General features: G+C 38.4%; 1 protein-coding gene across 3 annotated transcripts in view; it reads left to right on the top strand.

The window, feature by feature from the left end:
* WWC3 (WWC family member 3) overlaps nucleotides 1-18,517 on the top strand; it is a 101,299-nt gene that overhangs the window by 64,970 nt on the left and 17,812 nt on the right. For 2 of the 3 annotated variants that reach the window (XM_069003800.1, XM_069003789.1), the window contains exons 9-12: nucleotides 7,201-7,443; nucleotides 10,371-10,460; nucleotides 11,603-12,177; nucleotides 18,154-18,274. In XM_069003800.1, the coding sequence (XP_068859901.1) occupies nucleotides 7,201-7,443; nucleotides 10,371-10,460; nucleotides 11,603-12,177; nucleotides 18,154-18,274 (1,029 nt within the window). The remainder of the gene's footprint in view (nucleotides 1-7,200; nucleotides 7,444-10,370; nucleotides 10,461-11,602; nucleotides 12,178-18,153; nucleotides 18,275-18,517) is intronic. The other variant, XM_069003793.1, reaches the window with a different exon arrangement.

The following is an 18,517-nucleotide window of genomic DNA, read 5'->3' as shown; positions in this document are numbered from 1 at the left end:
GTTAAATAACTGGGGAAAAAAGAACAGAACAAAAGTGTGTCAGTGTCCTGTTTGCTCACAGGCTAACTTAGCACTTAATAGTCCAATGATAATTTAGTGATTTACAGTTGCTGAAAGAAGAATGATAGAATTTAGTTTTATACTGTTTAGTTTAACAGAGCCACTGATGCTGTGAAGATTGTATTAAAATGGTTTCAGTTCAGCTTTCTGACATACCTTTCCTGTGTTTTTCAAAACAATTCTCTTCTTGTGTGTTTATTACAGGGAAAAGAGGGAGTAGTGTTTTTTTGGAGGGGTGAGGTGGTGTTGAGTTTTTATGGGTTAATTTTTTTTTAGTAGCAAAGCATTTCTCATCTGGAAATGCTGAATATTTGTTTCTGCATGGAATGCAGTATTTTGAACATCAGAAGTGAGCTGGTGTTTGATCTTAATGAAGTGTAGAAAATCTGGGTAACTAACCTTCCAACTAGAGAATGGTAATTGCAGTCGGAGTAGTTTTGCTTTCCCAGGATAGCAGCTCTGACAATGGTCTGTTATTTAGCAAAAGCATGTTAGTTGCTTTAAAAGAGTAGCCTTATTCTGCCCAGTATGTTGTACGGAAGTAATCAGCTTTTGGCTTTTGAGTGGAACTGCACAAAGCTCATTGCCCCTACCAGTTATCTCTGTGGTTGCATTCTTCATTTATCATGCATTCCTTCCCCTTAGTTTGCTGGCATTTCTGTAGGGCTTTTGTCTCTGCTAAATATCTTTGTGTTCATTCTCCCTTGGCTGGTGAAATATCTACTGTTACTGCACAGTGTGGGTGACGGAATGTGCTGTGATGGATTAAATCTACAAAGTAGAAAGTTAAAATGCTACAGTATGTCACAACTGTAAGGCAGTATATTGTGACTGCTTGCTTGTCAAGTGGGTGTGGAAACATACTGCAAATAAATACAACAGACAAACTTTTAGCAGGAGACTTTTAAAATGCGCTCTAGGAGAAAAGTTTCTTTTCTCCTAAGATATAAAAGTTATCTTTTAAACATAAGAAAAAGTTATCTTTTCCCTGAAAGGAAGGCAGGAAAAAGGCCCCACAAACTGAAGGACAGAGTGTTTTAGTTGCTCTTGTGAATCTAGCCAGATACAAGGAGAATATCTGACAGATGTAGTAAAAAGTCTTTAAAAATTAAAATATGTTCTCTGTATATGGAATCTAAGCAAGGAAATGTGGTGCTGGGATTTTTGAATGAACTATCCTGAGAATTCAGGAGATGAGACTCAGTGATTGCCGAAGAGTTGCCTTGCACTCCCAAAATATCTCTCCTCCCTCATAAAGGATAATTTCATTTTAATTCCTCCTTCAAAAATCTCTCTGACTGCGGAATGGTTTGGCCTTTGCATAAATTAAGACATTCACATAGCTTTCCCCCCCATCACTTTCCCACTGGAAGGAAGTTGGATGATTTGCAATTTAATTTTTCCCGTGGGTATTTCAGATGTTGTACACTGTGGGTTCTGACATTTCCCGCATGCTGGGGAAGAGATCCTCTCCCCTGTTTCTGATGCAGGCTCTTGGAGGAGTCTTGTAAATTCTACTTTTTAGCTCACCAAACATGCTGAAAGGAGGCTCAATCACTTTTCTTCCGCTCTGTACTCTTCCCCCTCCCCCATTATTTCTAAATAAACTGTACTTTATTTCCATGAAATTTCTTCTCTCAGATCTGCCAGTGTGGCCCTCCAGAGATGTAGGAGGGGGAGGGAGGACGGTCTTTTTGAACAGACAGCCCCAAGCTGCCTGGGTAAATAGGGTTTTTAGTTTCAGTTGCTATTTCAGTGAGACCACCTCCCATGAAAGCATTTGCACACTGGAAAGTGTACCCCTCAAGCACTTTCCTGAATAGGCTGCTTCATAGCACGAGAAATCAAAAGCAAATTGTTTTTCTTTGATAACTCTTAAGTTGTGCAGTTCAGTATAATGACTACATGAAGTATATTAGCAAATGTTCATGAAATGTCATTGTTGCAGTGCCTCATATCCTGTGAAGTGTGTTAATCGGTAGATGAAAAATAATCCCTCCAATAAGCAACAAAAGTTTTAGCTGTGGGTTTTTGGTTTGTTTTTGTTTTTTTTTAATAGTCCAGTCTGATGGTAGCTAACTGTAATGAACTAATGCATTCAAACATCTTCAACCAGTTTACCTAGTTTGGGTGCAAAAGCAGCAATTTCTTTGCATCTTCCATAAATTTGAATTCAAAGATGTTATTTTTCCATTAATTTCTTAGAGGCATGCAATGGATGTCAAGAGATTTATTTTAGCCTTGAAAAAACTCTTCCTCAGATATGCTTAATATTTCCACATTATGTTACTTCCTTCTGCTCATTATAGTTTGTTGCAAACTTGTCTCATTTCCAAAATTAAATTTCAGTTTAAAATCACTAGCATAACCAGAAGTGTGTCAGTGCAATTTGTGCTTATAGTGACAAAATACATGTTGATTGGATATTGATAGCAACATTCCAGTACTAATACAAAAACAAAGTCAAGTATTTTCCTTTTAAAGTTTATCTTGTATAGGCAGATTTCAAGATTTAATTACCTAATCTCCAGTGAAATTCAGTGGATTTGTATGCTTTATTCTGCTGAACTAATCTGAAAATCTGATTTAAGGATGAAGTAATTTGTTTGATATCACATAAATTCCTGGCTCAGCCAAACCTAAATCTTCCAGTGTTGGTTTTTAAACATAAAACATTTTCTTTGGGTTATAAAGAGAGCTTAGATGTGCTTTTGAACTTCTTTAAAGTTTTATACGATTTCACCTGTGCATTTGGGAAAACTTGCTTTTAGCAGATTTTTGCAATTTTCCTAAAATCTGCAAAATGCCAGTGGACTCTAATGGTTTCATGAGTTTGCTAAGCCAATTTAAGACCTCGTTATTATTGAACAAATTGGGTTGTCAGGAAGGCTGGGTATTCTACAGAGCATACTTGTGTTGTCTGCCAAAGCCACAGTGGCACATACTTGCAGGAACAGCCAAAATAGACACGGTGGAGAAATTTTGTGAGCATTTGGCTGAGTTCCCCAGCTTCTTGTTCTTTCCATTTCTTTCTTCATCTTTCTCTGGTGTTCCCTCTTTGAATATAAATCATAACCCACACTCAAGAGGGTCAGTAAATACCAGAAATTGCCAAGTTCTTACACCCTTCATTATATCTTTAGTCCCACAGCCACCTCCTTTGGGTATTGCATGTGAGAGATATTCCCTGTTACCTGAAGTGTCAGAGAACTGGGTTCAATATAAGCCTGGGGAAAAGAGTAAGCAGGGCTGATTTATGTGATCTTAGCCAGTGTTCTCCTTCAAATAGGAGCTGGAATATTTTCTTTATTTTATCCCCATTGGTCTTCTCATACCACAGGTAACAAAGGCCCCAGTCCTAGAGTGATCTGGTATGTCAGCCAAAAGCCTAGGCATTTAAATGTAGAGGAGTATTGTTTGGTTTCCTTTTTTTCTCCTTGTAAAATTCAAACCATGTTAAATTTGAAGAGCAATTGCCAGCTCTGGGATACCCATAATTTGTCCATTTTATGAGCATGAGTTAATACCTGTGAACCTGGTTCAGAGCATTTCCCTCCCCAAGACACCTGTCTTGTTCATAGTCCAAGTAAGGATCTAACATGGGGTAAATTGTAATTGTAAATCACTCATCTCACAGAAAGTGATTTTTACTCACTTCTCATGCTGTATTTGATAAATACCCTCTTGAGTTCAGCAATATAACTTCATTAGTGCTAGGTTCAGATATCACCCTTGAAAGTGATTTTCTATACATTAACAAAGTCTTTAAGGTTCCTCAGGTATTTTTCGGTGACAGAAGGGTTGCCCTGTTTTGTCAAGGGGGGAGCTGTGTAGAGCAATAATGATTCAGACATGCTACTAAATTTAATTAAATTATGTCTAATTAAATTTTGGAAATACATGCTTTTTTCCCCCCTTATGATGTAGTTTGTGTAGTAAACTACTGACTCTGCTGATCTCCATCCTCATGCTGTGTCTGCATTATTATGAGCAAGATGTCATTCTAGATACATTGGTATGGCCCTTTCAGAGCAAATGTGCCATTTCAAGTCAGTGTTTGCTTAAGATCATCATCAGGTTAAACCTTTGTCATCCCATCTGTGCTGCTCCCTTACCAGGAACTGTTATGTTCATCTCCATTAGAAATTTATAAATACTGAATTAAGCAGCAAGTTGGCCTGCCTACCTAGGGAACCGGTCATTTGATACCACCTACTCCAGTGTGGAATGCAAGCTCCTCAGCACTTGTTATGCAAGGATGGGAATGGGCAAAATGCCTGGAATGTTGATAGCTCAAAATTAACTGTTTTTTTCCATAGGAATATGTTAAATTGCTGGATCAGTAGGGACCTCAGTGTCTGGCATTAGGCCAGAAAAAAGCACTCCTTTGCAGTGACTACAGTTAAAAAAGTATCTTAAAAATACTCAGTAGGAAGGAAAAATGCGTTTGAAAAACAGAGGCTTCATAAAGGATCCTAAATATTTCTTTTTCCACTTTAGGTTGCAATCTATCTCAAGTCAGTGATTCATTTAAGTGGATGTTTTAAGGCAGGTTAATATATGTATTGAGTTTGAAAACAGCCATTTTCTTCTAACAAATTAGCAGTGAGAGTGGCTAGTGTGTTACAGGCATAAAGTCTGGCATAGGCAAGCATAGTGAAACGGCTTATTTCTGTGTTCACTGTGATTGGAAAAAAGGTTCATGTTTGAGGAGACAGATTGCAATTATGGAACATAACTAAGAGGACTTTTTTATTAAGTTCTGAGCATAACTAAACATGACTACTCAGATTTTTTTCTTAGTTTTGAGTGAAGGAGACCCTAAAAGCCTTAAGGTCTTCTAGCCCAGGAGATAAATATTAAAAAGTTTGTCACTGGTAGTTTTTTGGGACAACTTACTGTACAGAAGGATTCCTCAGTGGAAAGCAAGCAACAAAATTGCCCCAAAACTTCAGTTCATGTGCAGGAAATAGAGGTTGCAGAAAACTGGCTTATTGGTGCTTCAACAGATACCTATATTATATAGTGTTTTGTGCCTGCTTTTTCTTTGAGTAAAGGGAAAACTGTAGAAACAAGAAGAGCTAGCTGAAAGAGCTAGCTAAGAGTGTCAAGGGAATCAAAAGTAAATACCTAATCAGATTTTGGAACTCTTCAGTGATACAAACCTTGTCCACAGCAGTACTTTTCCCCCTTTAATAACAGCATAATTAAGTTATTGTATGAGAACTTCCTACTTTCAAAGCATCACCATAACAGAAATTAAAGGGAAAAGCAAACTTTAAGCTGGAATGTCATACACAAAAGGAGTTACATGCTCTCAGCAAGTTCAAGAGTCTAAATTAAAACCTCTTGTGTTTAGTGGGGATGGTGTTTTACTCCCCAGGCAAGTGGAATCATTGATTTGCTAGCACTGAAAGAGGGGGATGTCTTCCCTGATCATACTTCTCTCTTCCTTGTTGCCTTTATTAGTGTTCATTTGCACCTGTGATCTGCTTCTTAACAAGCTCACCCTGCAATGTAGAAATAACTAGCAAAACAATTGTGAGTGTTAAAATGAAGGAAAGGGTCAGTGCTTCAGCTGTCTTATGAAGAAACACGGACTTCAGATGAATCTCATCTTCTTTGGTCCACAGGCTGTGTAAAAGCTTATGAACACAATCACTCAAATAGTCCAGGCTCATCTGATTCACACTCGCTTGCCAAGCTATGATAACTCATTTGTACCGGAATTCTGTGATTCTGTTGAAGGGATCTTGAGTCCTTATTTGTTTTATTTGGCACTGAACACCTGAAAATCAAGCTGTATGTGTTCAGGAGTGTTTACTGAATCTTTAACAGCAGAGCAGCCTGGGTGGGGGAGAGAAGGGATCCTGACCCTGCTTGCTCTTCCTGGCCCTGACATTTGGTCAATGGCGCAAGGTGTTCTTCAGGAAGTTGCATCTGGAATTCATGCACAATAGCTGAAGTGTGAAATATGTAGGCTGTATGTATCAATTCACAATGGTGCTTTCAGTAGCTATTGGCAGGAAGTTGGTTATTGATGCAAGGAGGAGGAAATGGTATTGAAGGGCTTGATAAAGTATTCTGCTTTAGACAAAAAGATGACATAATACCTAATTTCTTTACTTGCTGTAAATGAAATCTAAGGTGCGGGGGGAATGACAGTGAATTTCCTATTCATATATGAATACAGTCTTTTGCAGCACTGCAAAATGACTTGTATTGATAGCTTATTTCCCTTCCCCTGATAAGAAGATGGCCAAATACTTCTGAGATGTCAGTATGAGATAAACCTTATTGCATGAGGTTTTGTTTTCAGATGGGGGAAACCCTGCTCTTGTCATGTCTATGCCTTTTCTTTTACTCATAATCATGAGTATGATGAGTATAATCTTTTACTCACATGTTATCACACTGTGGATCTTCTCTTTGTGTGTTATGTGCTTTTACCTTTCTTTGTTTGTTATTAATTTTCTTACCAGATATTTTTGAAAAAGATAATTTTAACCAAAGCCAATGAACTATATATATCCCACTTTTATGGCTGGTTTAAACATGCCTTTATTTATTTAGAGGGTAGTAATCTTTTAGAGGTACTGATCTTTGTTTGAATGCTACCATTTCAAAGTGAAGATGAAAGCAAGGTGTAAACTGCAGAAATGTTGTACAGTTCTTGAGTTTCAAATGTTCCAAAATCAGAAAGCTAGATTTTCTGTTATTTACCTCTAATTTTGACTGTTACATTCTAAAATGTCTAAATTGTCACTGCAAGACAAACATAAATACTGATCAATAAGTGTTCTCCCTCTTATGCCAAAAGAAACATTTGTGAAATGTCTAGCTTTAGTGTTCTTGGTAATACTGATAAGAGTTCAAAATTCGTTTTTAAAAGAACATTTTGTTAAAATGTCAGCTGTGGAATTATTCTTAAAACTGTTGTTTCATGTAATGGTTCACCATATTGAGATACAGGAAACTACTTTTAACTATAAAGCATGCTACAGAAAAAAGATCAAGTTAGGTTAGCTTATTTAATTGCATATTTTTATGACAGATTCATCTAAAGCCACTTGTATTTTGTAACCAGTAAATCTTGTCTTTCTCTTCTGCATTTTTACATATATTTATCCTCTTTTAAAGAGTTTCGAATATACAACAGCAGCTGGCCTTGTTAGATAATGAATCCTGGCCAGGAATGGCTGAAGCGGACAGGGACCGTCTTCAGCTCATCAAAGAGAAGGAGGCTCTTCTTCAGGAGCTGCAGCTCATCAGTCAGCAGAGACGATCCCCAGAAGACATTGCACGTTTGGAGGAAGAAAAAAGACGCTTGGAGGATGAAATTCAGCGAGCTCGAGCAACATCTGCTCATGGGGCCACTGAAAGGTTTGGGAACTTGAATTGTTTTCTTCTCTATTGTGAGATCCATATAGGTAGCTTGAAAAGGAAGTGTAGGGAATTTCATTGTGTTTAAGGAAAAAGTAGGTTACTACAGAAATTTACTTTCAGAAAAAGAGGAGACTGCTCCTGACTGTCACTGTTCAATTCTGTTTGTCTTGAACTTTTCTGAGCAGAGTTGAGGTGATGTTGACAAGTTAGTTTTCCTTTCATTCACCTAAAAAGTCTGAATAGGAAGAAGAAATCTGAATAGAATCCCAAAAGATGCTTGGAGTAGGTCTGAGTGATACTGTCTGATAATGGAGACCTGAATAACATTACCGGGATATTGAAAGATTTTTCTGTTACTTGCAGTGGAGTAGTACTCATCTCCAAAAGCATCAAAACAAAGATCATTTGCTATATTTAGTTTCTGCCTTACAACAGGAAAGTTGAATGATTATGTTTTTGCTGCCTTTTATATACAATATTTCCTTTTCATTTGCAATCTCAGCAGTGGGAACGCATCCCAGTTCTGACATTCAGAGAACACAGTAAGCCGAGTCATTCTTGAAAACTTAAAAGTCAAGTTATATGTAAAATAAGCAACCCCAAAAACATATTAGTGGAAACACTGTTTATTTCAAAGTTGCCCAGCTTTTCCTGTAGCCAGAGAAAAGGACAAAACCTCTTAATCTCTTTTTACCATAGACTGCTTCCAGTGAAAGCAAGAAACTACTTGTTCTTGCTTCTCTTAAATAGTGGTAAAACCTCAGCTTTGACACTTCAGCAAAAACCTACAAGAACCGGCTTTGATGTGATCTGTGTAAAGGTTAATATTTACACAATTAAGACACTTTAAAAAATACTTGAAAGTGCTTTCCATATACAGATTTTGACAACTTCAGTTTCTTTGAAAGGGCTTACTTCAGACAGTAAATTCAGGCAATAAATAGAAAATTCACAGCCAGCCTACAGGTCAGTGTAATGTATTTTGCAATTTTTGCAATATCGTTACATTGGCTTTCCAGCTTAAACTGACAGAAAAGGGAGTTCACTTTACACTGTGGTGTAGTAAGTTTTATTTGTTGTTTTTGGGCTCTCATGTTAGGTAGTGCATACTGTGTTGGCAAGAAGGCCAAGCTATTTTTCCATGGAGTTCATGCTGTGGAAACCAGCATTCCAGTGTGGTACTTGATACTTCAAATGCTAGCAGAAAGTTGAGCAGAAGTTAGAGTAATACTGATGGGCACTCTATTTTTGTATAAAAAATTGGAGGAAAACTTAACTATTAGTAGCCCTAATTTTTTGTTTGTTTGTTTTAGACTCAGAAATAACCAAAAATATTCCTAATTCTGCTTTTGCACTTTGTTCTAGTTGTGAAATACAAAGGTGTTTCTTTCTTAAATAATTAGTACATCTGTTGCTGAGTTTTAAAGGCACTGAGTTATGTACAGATCAAAATGAACTTAAAATCTCTATGACAGAGGTGGGTGTTTTATTGTTGAGGTTGTTTTGTTTTGTTTTTGTTACAGTGTTACTTTTAGTAAGATTGGCTGACAGCCTTAGTTGAAGGTACATCTTACCCTTTAGAGCAGGTACCTACCCTGCAGCATCTATCACTGTGGAGTGTAGGTTCCTAAGTTTGGTTTTTACAGTAGATGGTGTGAATATCTCTGCTTTCCCTTGCAAGCTTTTGAATCAGTTAAGTTTCTTATGTCCATTTGTCCTTTTCTTTTGGTTCCTGTGTGCAGTGCCTGTATGGTGTAAGTTTGCATAGCTGAGCTGCAGCTTTCCTCCTGCTACTTGGTTAACCTGGCCTGGGGTGCACTGAGGCATGAGAAAAGCCTGAGAGCTGCTGTTTTATCCAGGAGAACTCCCTTTCTGATGATTCTTAAACCCTATTCATTAACATGTTGAATTCTAACATCTGTCTTTGCAGCTGAGGAAGCTCTGAGGCACTCTAATAAGTTTGATCTGCTTTCTCCAAACTGTCTGTCAGAATCCCCATTTCCAGCCACCTTGTGATGTAGGACTGGAGCTGTAACTTTCCTGGACATACAAAATATACAAACCAAACCAGAATACGACCCTGATACTATCTTGAAGTTCAGTGGTTGGGCTTGGAAAAACAAAACATCAGGAATATAATTCTGGATCTAGAAAAAGAATAAATAGTAGATGAAATCTATTATTTGAAATTCTAATGATGTCAGAATACAGAATTTAAGATATCTTATAGGTGTATGAGATTGACAGCATTAAAGTTATATTCCATTTGTGTTGTGGCAGTGGTACTGAGTAATTCAGCTGCTTGTTACTTGAATGGGCAAAAAATAAGTTTCAGCATGAGATTTTTCTTATAATGTAGTAGTCAAAATGCCTGCTTAAATATAATGACAAATATATGCACCTAAAACACATAGACTAAGAGCTTAAATTTGACATTGGTGGTTATGCTTAACAGAAGTCCTTCAAAAATTGTCTTTTTATCTTTGAAACTTTAATTATCTTGGATAATAGGGCTATTTGGAATTTTTTTTTGTGACAAGGTAGAAGGTCATAGTATTTTAATGGCAGAATCAGATTGATGCAAGGGAAAAAAAGTAATCTTGTAGAGTCTGATATTTTTACCTAGGACTTTTTGACTTTGCTAATTGCTGTAATATATTTTCAGCATCATGGCTCTTACACTGTGCTTCAGTTACTTTTCTTGTCTGGGAATTCTCCTGGAGTCTTGGTTCTTGTGTTCTTGCTGAAATTACCATTGCTGCATATGAGCAGCATAAATTAAAACTTTTCATTAAACAGTGCAACTTTTTTTTAACATTCAAAACTTCAATGCATTGATGTTTTTATGCACTTGGGAAGCTCCTAGCGCATTTTGAACACTACTGTGATGAAGAAAATAGTAATATGTATCTGTTTACTTTTAGGATACTGTTACAGGAGAAGAGAAATTGTTTGCTTATGCAACTAGAAGAAGCTACACGTTTAACCTCATATTTACACTCCCAGTTAAAAAGGTAAGTTATGTAAAACCAGCAGGTTTTGAAGTAACTACAGCAGAGAACAATAATAATAATGTATGAAGTTTACCTTTTTATACTTTTATGTATGTGTGCCAAGTAAATGAATTTTTTACTACATTTATACAATTTGCTCTGTGGAATGTGATGATTTGGATGGAGTTTTATAAATAGTATTAGTGACAGCTATTTGGGCTACATTATTAAGTGGATCTGGGAATTTTATATGTTCCCTTACTTTCTGAAAAGGAGGTAAGTTCTTACAATCTGTTGTAATATTGTTACAGTTTTACTAATGGGAAGATAGCATTTTTTTAAGTTCTGTGAGTTTTTAATATTCTGATACCTTCAAAGGTAGGAGGTTTTGGTGAGATGACAAAATTTTGCTATTTAAATACAAGAATGTGTTAAGACCCACACAGAAGTCCAGAATGCTTTGCATATTCACACTCACAGCTGCCTTTTGAGATGCAGCTCTTGGGAATTCCTCAGTTTAACACCGCACCAGCATCAAAAGCTCAGGACCTGCTGAGTTCCTGTCTCACTTCATCTCTCTCTGGCACTAATATTCTTCTCCCCCTTAACTGAGAATGGTAAGAGAAACTGGAATAGGATTCATCCTAAAGTTGTTTTATTTTGCATTGGAAAAACCTGTGAGAGTGACGCTTACACAGCAGTTTGTTAGAACTTTGCAAATCCCTTTGCACTTCTTCTCCCTGGATTGTTTATGACCAATCATTTATGTAAATTTGAACTGGATCATGGTAATCTGTCGTTCCTGGCTTTACATTGAGTCTGCTGATCCAGAGCCTGCTCTGGCCTCTTTTCTGCCAAATCACAGCTGCTTGCATGTTGGAGGAAAGAGCAGGCTCATCCTGTTAGACTGTTGTCTTCAGGCACTGAAGCACTTAGCCCTGATTTGGTTGTCACATGTGCTGCTCCAGTCATGGTTGTGCCTGAGACCAAGGCAAGAGACATGAGCTAGACATTAAAATGCCAAATCACCTTTCCATGTCACCATACTGAATACATGTGAAATTGCTTTTGTAATCTGGATTAGTGTTTTAATGTCTGCATTGGTGGTTCTGATTATATTTGAAAAGGCATTTTTGTGTTTTCTCTTTCTTTGCATGTCATAGTCTGTCAGCTAGCACCCTCACCATGTCCTCTGGCAGCAGCAGGGGATCCCTGGCCTCCAGTCGAGGATCCTTGGCCTCCAGCAGAGGCTCCCTCAGCTCAGTCAGCTTTACGGACATCTATGGCCTTCCCCAGTACGACAAATCCGACAGCGTTACAGACTACGGGCAGCATTTGCGCTTTGACATCATTCCCTTCGAGTCTCTCACAAAGGATGTGCCATATGCTGAGCCCATTGGACACTCGAATTTCAATAAGCAGCGGAGGTCTCTGGATACCCCGCAGTCCCTGGCATCCCTGTCATCGCGGTCCTCCTTGTCATCGCTGTCCCCTCCAAGCTCGCCTCTGGACACCCCGTTTCTCTCTGCCTCACGAGATTCTCCGTTGGCTCAGATGTCAGAAGGTTTTGAGGAGATGGCAGGCATAGGAGCCCTGGAAATGCTCAGGGCTCCCACCACAGCCTTGGGTGACGATGATGCACAAGGCACGAGTTCATCTCAGACGTCCGCTTACCCTCTGGACAATGAAGGGCTGAGAGAAATGGGACCACACCTGACTGCTATCCAGACTGGTGGAGGTGAGTTTATAGATATTACTATTTTGTCACATTGTCTTAGAAAATGTCACACAGACCTAAGCATGCCAGCACAGTAGAGACTGTTCCTCAGTTAGGCTTATTTACTTCCATCAGTTAAAAACTGCATGGCAGATATTACCTGTTAAAAGCCTGACCAAAACATGGAAAAATCCCCCAAGCCCAAACTCTAATTTTAGGGCAAAGAGGTGAAATAATAGAGAAATCCTTGTCAATAGATCTTAAAACAGTGGTGAATTGACTGGGACAAAGGGAATAGAATATAGACTTACATTGGAGTGTAGCCTATCAAGGACCTAGCAAGAATGAGTAAGGTGTTAGAAAAAGTATGGGTTAATTGCTTCTGAGGGCCCCAGTTGTGCTGATGTTGCCTTTATTCTGATAATGTAAAGCAACACAAACCCAGGAGAGATAGGAAACAACCAATAACCACCCCCTACAAAAAACCCAAACACAAAATAGGAGGTGATGCTGCTGACAGTGCTTGAAGGCTGGCTGACTCCATGCTGAATTTGTACATATTCCAGACCAGATTTCCCTTGTCCAAGTTCTGTGATGGAGCAGAAGGCACAGTGGCATGGCTGTCGGGAGTGCATGGTACAATCATGAGTAGGTGCTTCATCAGCAAAGGAGCATCTTTTGTAGGGAATGTGCGAGACGTTGAGTATCTGCTTGGCTGGTTGTGTCTGAGCAGCTGTGTGTGCTGTGATCTCAGAGGAGTGATGGGTGCAGTTAGCACAGCACACACACTATTGAGTTTTCCTTTCCTGCTGGACTGTCGGATTGATGGACTCACTTTAGCTTGCATTGGCAGAAGCTTCTGAAGCACTGCAGTTGAGAAACATAAATTAGAGAAATCAAAGAGGAAACAGAAAACTTGAAAAAATGAAACAAAATTAAAAGCCTGAGCATACAGGAACACGACATTTATTTTCCTGTTTTGATCAACCAAATGGAGAACTGCTCTTAGTATGAAAAAGAAAATCATGATAACATTTTTGTGTGTTGACTTGCTCATTTTTTTTAATAAAACCATACTAGTAGAGAAGGACATTTAGAGTTTATTTTACTGTTAAATTTTGTGATTCCCATCCAATTTCTATATCCAGAATTGTGTGTTAGCAATTGTGTAGAATGTTGCATTCGGGACTCATGACATCAGGAATAACACAAACTACAGCCAGAGATTGGATCATATTATCCTACCAGAATCTTATTTGTCAAGTGATAATACAAATGAACATGGACAGTATTTATGGAAAACCTTTCAGGTTTTCATATTAAAAAAGAAAACATTGCCACAGTGCTAAAAAGCCTGTATTGTTCAAAAGCATTTAAGTTTAGACTCACCTACTTTTCTTAATGCAGCTAGCACTGCCAGAAGATACTGCAGCAGAATTTACTTTTACTAGCTGTAAACATTTCTAGTGCCCATATCGTAGCTTTCAGACCAAAATAAACAGAATTCCAGAGACCAGTGTGAAAACTTGTGCTTAAATTAGTGCTGTGAAGAGGCTTCCTGAGGTTTTCTTTAAACCTCAAATCAGACCACAGCATGTCTTCACCCATTGTGGTAAGTGAAAAAATCTAAGTAGTTCATTTATAGCTTGTATGTGTTTCCTAGAAGTGAAAGCCTGGTGTGAGGGCCTAGGCAGCAATACAGGATGAAGGGCAACTTCCTGCTTTGATTTTCCTTTTCTCTGTTCTCTGCTATGTTTCTACACATTTCACATTTCTCTGAAAACCTCTGTGCTTAACTTGCTGTCAGTGCTGCAGTGTCCAGCTCCTAGTCCAGAGGTTACAACTTTTCTCTGTGTACAACAGAGTATATTGTGTTGCTTTTTGATGAAGAATATATGATTAAAAGGTGGCCAGGCTGCCTTCTTTTGAGACTTTTTTATTTTTAATATTTGCATTTGGAAACAATTACTTAAAATGAACCTTTCTGATTTTTGACTACTTTGAGTTCCACACTCACTAGCCGGTGGTTTGGAATTGTAATGCAGTTGTTTGCAAGTAGCAGTTGGAAGTTTTGAAAGTATGTTGGTTTTGTACTCTTTTCCTGGAAGAATTGAATGGAGCATCCAGCTTGTATGCCAGAGTTGGGAGCTTGCAGATACCGGGGGTTTTGGGTTTCTCTGAGGTAGCCTGCAGTGTGCCCTGCTGCTGCCACCCGATGGCCTGGCAGCAGAATGCCATGCTGCAAAAACAGGAGGCCTTGGTTCTGGCGAACCTTGGCCTGTTCCATCACTAGACAAAGCAGCATGAGGTCATTTTGGTAATTTGCAAATAATGGGGGCTTGCAGGATTAACACTGAATAAACTGCATGAACTTTGCACTGATGCAGCACTTGAGAAAGTTCAAGGGGTTCTTCAGGGACTGCAATTTTGAAGTCCAGTTGCTGATCTGCTGTTTTATTGTTCTGCATGTCACACAGTCATGTTGTGAAATAAATTTGCATCTGTGAATGGAGGGAATATGCTTGAAAAGTTAAATCCATCATATTTATAAAGATGGGAGTGGGAGGAAACATGTAAATAAAATATTGGACTTTAATAGCTCGACTATCCCTTCTCTATACTAAATCTTTCAAATGCTAAATTTATTTTAATGCCTAAATAATCTCTTGTTTATAAAATATTGTCAGACATCTAAAGGGTGATTTATCACTGTATGCTTTTTGTCTTGTTTCTCATGCGGCACAACAGAAAAATTCACTGTAAGTGAACTGAAATTTCTTATTGTGTGTTTTTCTGTGTGATGTGTTGGTTGTTTTGTTTTGGGGTGGGTTGTTTTTGTTTTGGTTTTTTTTTTTTTTTTGGAGTTGCATGAGAAGAAACAGATTTTGCTACCTTTGGTTTTGTTTGGTATTTTGCTGTATCTGTTTAATCATTATGGCATACTTAATTTTTTTGCTATGTCAACTAAACACACATTTACAGCTGTAGTTAAATTCCTGGGGAAAGTATTCTTTGACCTTCAGCTTTACTATATAATAGTAATGCCTGACTGTTATGGTAGGTAAGGTCTGTTTGTGTCTCTGAGCAGTTTTTATGGAGTGTTCTCCTCTTTTATTAGTGTATTTTGAGCTGACATGCAGTATTTGTAGTCACCCAAACCTGTGAAACATGCTTTAGATTTATGTGTTTTTGTAGTGAATGAAAGTTTGGGCAGCAAAATTTCCTTTGAAGTTCACTTTTTCAACTAATGACAATGAGAATATTCTTTCATTCAGGGCTGTCTTATATTTATCAAGCTTTGGCACTAAGTAGTTCTGGAAAATCATATATATTGTTTACTGATTTTTTTATTTAAATAAGAAAATGGAAGGTAATTGTCTGTCTTAGAAACCTATTTTTTAAACAATTCCTTAGCTTCCAGCATTGCAGTCTGTAATCTGTGCTAAATATTTTCTCTTTAAACCAAAATTTGGTCTTTGATCGTGACCAATTTTTCCTGCTGATTTTTTACTCCCACAAGTCAAGGGTATATTCTGGTGTTTGCATCTCTCCCAAATTGTCTGTGATTGTCCAGAGGTTATCGAATGCTTCTATGGCCTGCAGATGGTGAGCAAATCATTGTCAAGTTACAACACTGTTGTAACGTGTCAGTTTTTAATTTCAGTGTATTGGTGCTTGAGACCAACTTTTCCTTCCAGTCAGACTGGGAACATGAACCTCCCAAGGACAGAGCCCACGAGATCTTTCCTCTGCTACATTTATACAAAGTGTTCACAGAGAGGGTGAGCAAAGGGCTTATTTACGAAAAGAAGTTGTCCTAGTGTAACTTGTTGAAATTAGTACAGAAATGATAGAAGCACTTAAAAAAAAAATTATACACTTTTGTGAAGTTCAACCTCTTTCCAGAGATACAAAATTTTGATAAACTTATTATGTAGATGTCTGTACAGATTGCTAGTTTTGATTCTTCATTAATACCAGTGACAGAACTGAGGTGGGCTCACCAAGTTGAAAATCCTTTAAAAAACAAAAGGAAGAAAAAAACCAAACCAACCAAGCAAACAAAAAAATACCCAATCAAAACAACCCCACAAACCCACCCACCACTTTTGTACAAGTGATATAGAGGAGAGCGTGGTTCAAATGCTTTGTGTGTGCTCATTTGAACTTGGCTCTCATATGTGGTGAGGCTGTCATGAGTTGTACTGCATGATGTGTGATGTACAAGAAGGGTGGGATGCTGTAGCTGGAGATGGGAAGGAGTGGTGGTTCTTTCTCTGGGTGCAGAGACAAGTGCAGATTGGGCTGTTTCTACCCTGAAAATAAATTTCCTGTCTACCTAAAGCTGACAAAATCCTTCATTGAATTTCGAGGAGAGGTCCATAGGGCTAATGAATCCAAAGGACAGAGAACTGGCTCTGCTGATATATAGGAATTTTAGCTCCAAATAGGACTGGGTGATTTTTGTAACACCTTTGGTAACTTTGTGCTGTTAGTGGCCTGGTAATAGGAATGTGTCTTGGGCTGGCACAGAACCTGCTGGGCTTGGTGCACCTTCTCTGCCAGTTCCACAGTGGGTTAAAGCTGACCTTAGAGCATTTTGTTGATAGCAGCAGCGTGGTTGTGTTGATCTGGAAGACTTTTAGCAAGTTCTCATATCCTGAAGTCCTGTCCTGGTGGTCCTTGGGTGGGAGGTGAGGTGGGTACCGTGCAGGGGGGTGGCTGACCGTGGCTCATCTGGGTTCTGGCAGAGGCTGGTATTCTGTGGAAGGAAACTTACTGAGTAGGTGTCAGAAATAAATTTGGATGCCTTACAATAATGTGCAACAGAGGTACTTAACAAGCTGTTACTTTGAGTAAGACATGCTTCATCCCTAGTTGGGGCAGTAAGCTGTAAATGTCAGCTGGTGCTTGTCTCCCATGCATTGTGCTACTGTCACACTGCTGAAACTGTCAATGCTTACTTTCTGTCTGAAGTTTGTAAGCATGAGCAGAAGCAAATAAAATGCTTTCCTCACTTTTGAGGTGCCATCTCTTTGCCATTGCTTTCCTGCTTTGAGGACAGTCATTGAACTGTAAGCAAAAGGGGTAAAAGTTCTTCCCTGTACAGTGAAGAAACTGCACTTCGCATGTCTGTTTAGTGTTCTTCTCTAGGACTCAAAGGAAAACAACCTCAAGTTAGGAGCTCTTGTTGAAGTGTTGAAGCCTTCCCTATGCAGTTCTTGAATGTTACTGCTTGTGCACTTACTTTAAAGGATTGGTAGCTGCTGTACCTACTTGCCTGTGCAAAACCCCATGTATAACATAATTTTGTTGGTATTACAACATGAAAATGATTGCTGAGCTGCTATTTATCGTGTGGCTGGTGATTCAGGGAAGAGTGGCAAATATTGCTTCCTCCTTCCCCCAGTCAGTTTTCAAAGTAATTCACCAAGAATTTGAAAAAAACAGTGGTCTGAGCGAGCTGGAAAACACTGGTTCTTTTTGATAATGCCTCTCAGACTGTAAATAAAAGCTGCTATTATGTGATGGTGTAAACAGTATGCTTTGAGACTTTGTATTAGGAAACAAATGAGAACAAAACCTCACATTGTGTTATCAGATAACTTCAAAAAAGAATTAGTCTCTGTGTTTGTTTTCAACCTATTGTATATTCAGTAGGTAAATCTGAAAAGCTTAGGATATCATGTGTACATGTGTGAATTAATGTAAGTCTTCCTTTAGGAAGGAATTATTCTACCAGAAAAACATTTAGTAACAATGCAATTGGTTTATACTTAGTCTCGTCAGAGAGCAATTAGCCGCAAACTTCCTTCCTTCTCCCACAGAAAATCTCCGGTCAATCCTATTCTAGGTTTTTAACTTTAAGTTAGATGAAAAATCAGTGAACTGCATTTGTGCTGTTTTGCTGCTAGTTTTGATACAATATGTTTCTTGTTTAATTTTGAAGAAATTGCCTTGAGCTGATGTTGTTCTCACTTTTTTTCTCCATGGCAGCTGTAACTCTGCGAGGAGACAGTGGTAGAAGATCGGAGAGGAGAGCCAGGCGAGTTTCAGCATGTCTCTCAGATCATTCACTGGCTAGTGACAGTGGCGTGTTTGAAGCTTTAAGCAAAAGGTCAGGTGTATAAATGCATAGTAAGCTGGAAATATTCCTGTTCTGCCACATGGCCCAAAAGAATTAGTTGTGAATTTAGGAATAGGCTTTCAAAATCGCTAGTTATTAGTAACTTAAAACTACTAGATTGCATGTTTTAAAGGAAAGAAGCTTTTTACATGCAGTCCACTGTCATCTTCAAGTGCCAAGTCCCTTTTGCTGTATTGTCTCTGATATTTTAACATCATATCTCCCTTGAAAGTT

The sequence above is a fragment of the Aphelocoma coerulescens genome, chromosome 1 (genome assembly GCF_041296385.1).
Source record: "Aphelocoma coerulescens isolate FSJ_1873_10779 chromosome 1, UR_Acoe_1.0, whole genome shotgun sequence".
Lineage (NCBI taxonomy): Eukaryota > Metazoa > Chordata > Aves > Passeriformes > Corvidae > Aphelocoma > Aphelocoma coerulescens.
This window is presented reverse-complemented; position numbering and strand designations above follow the sequence as displayed.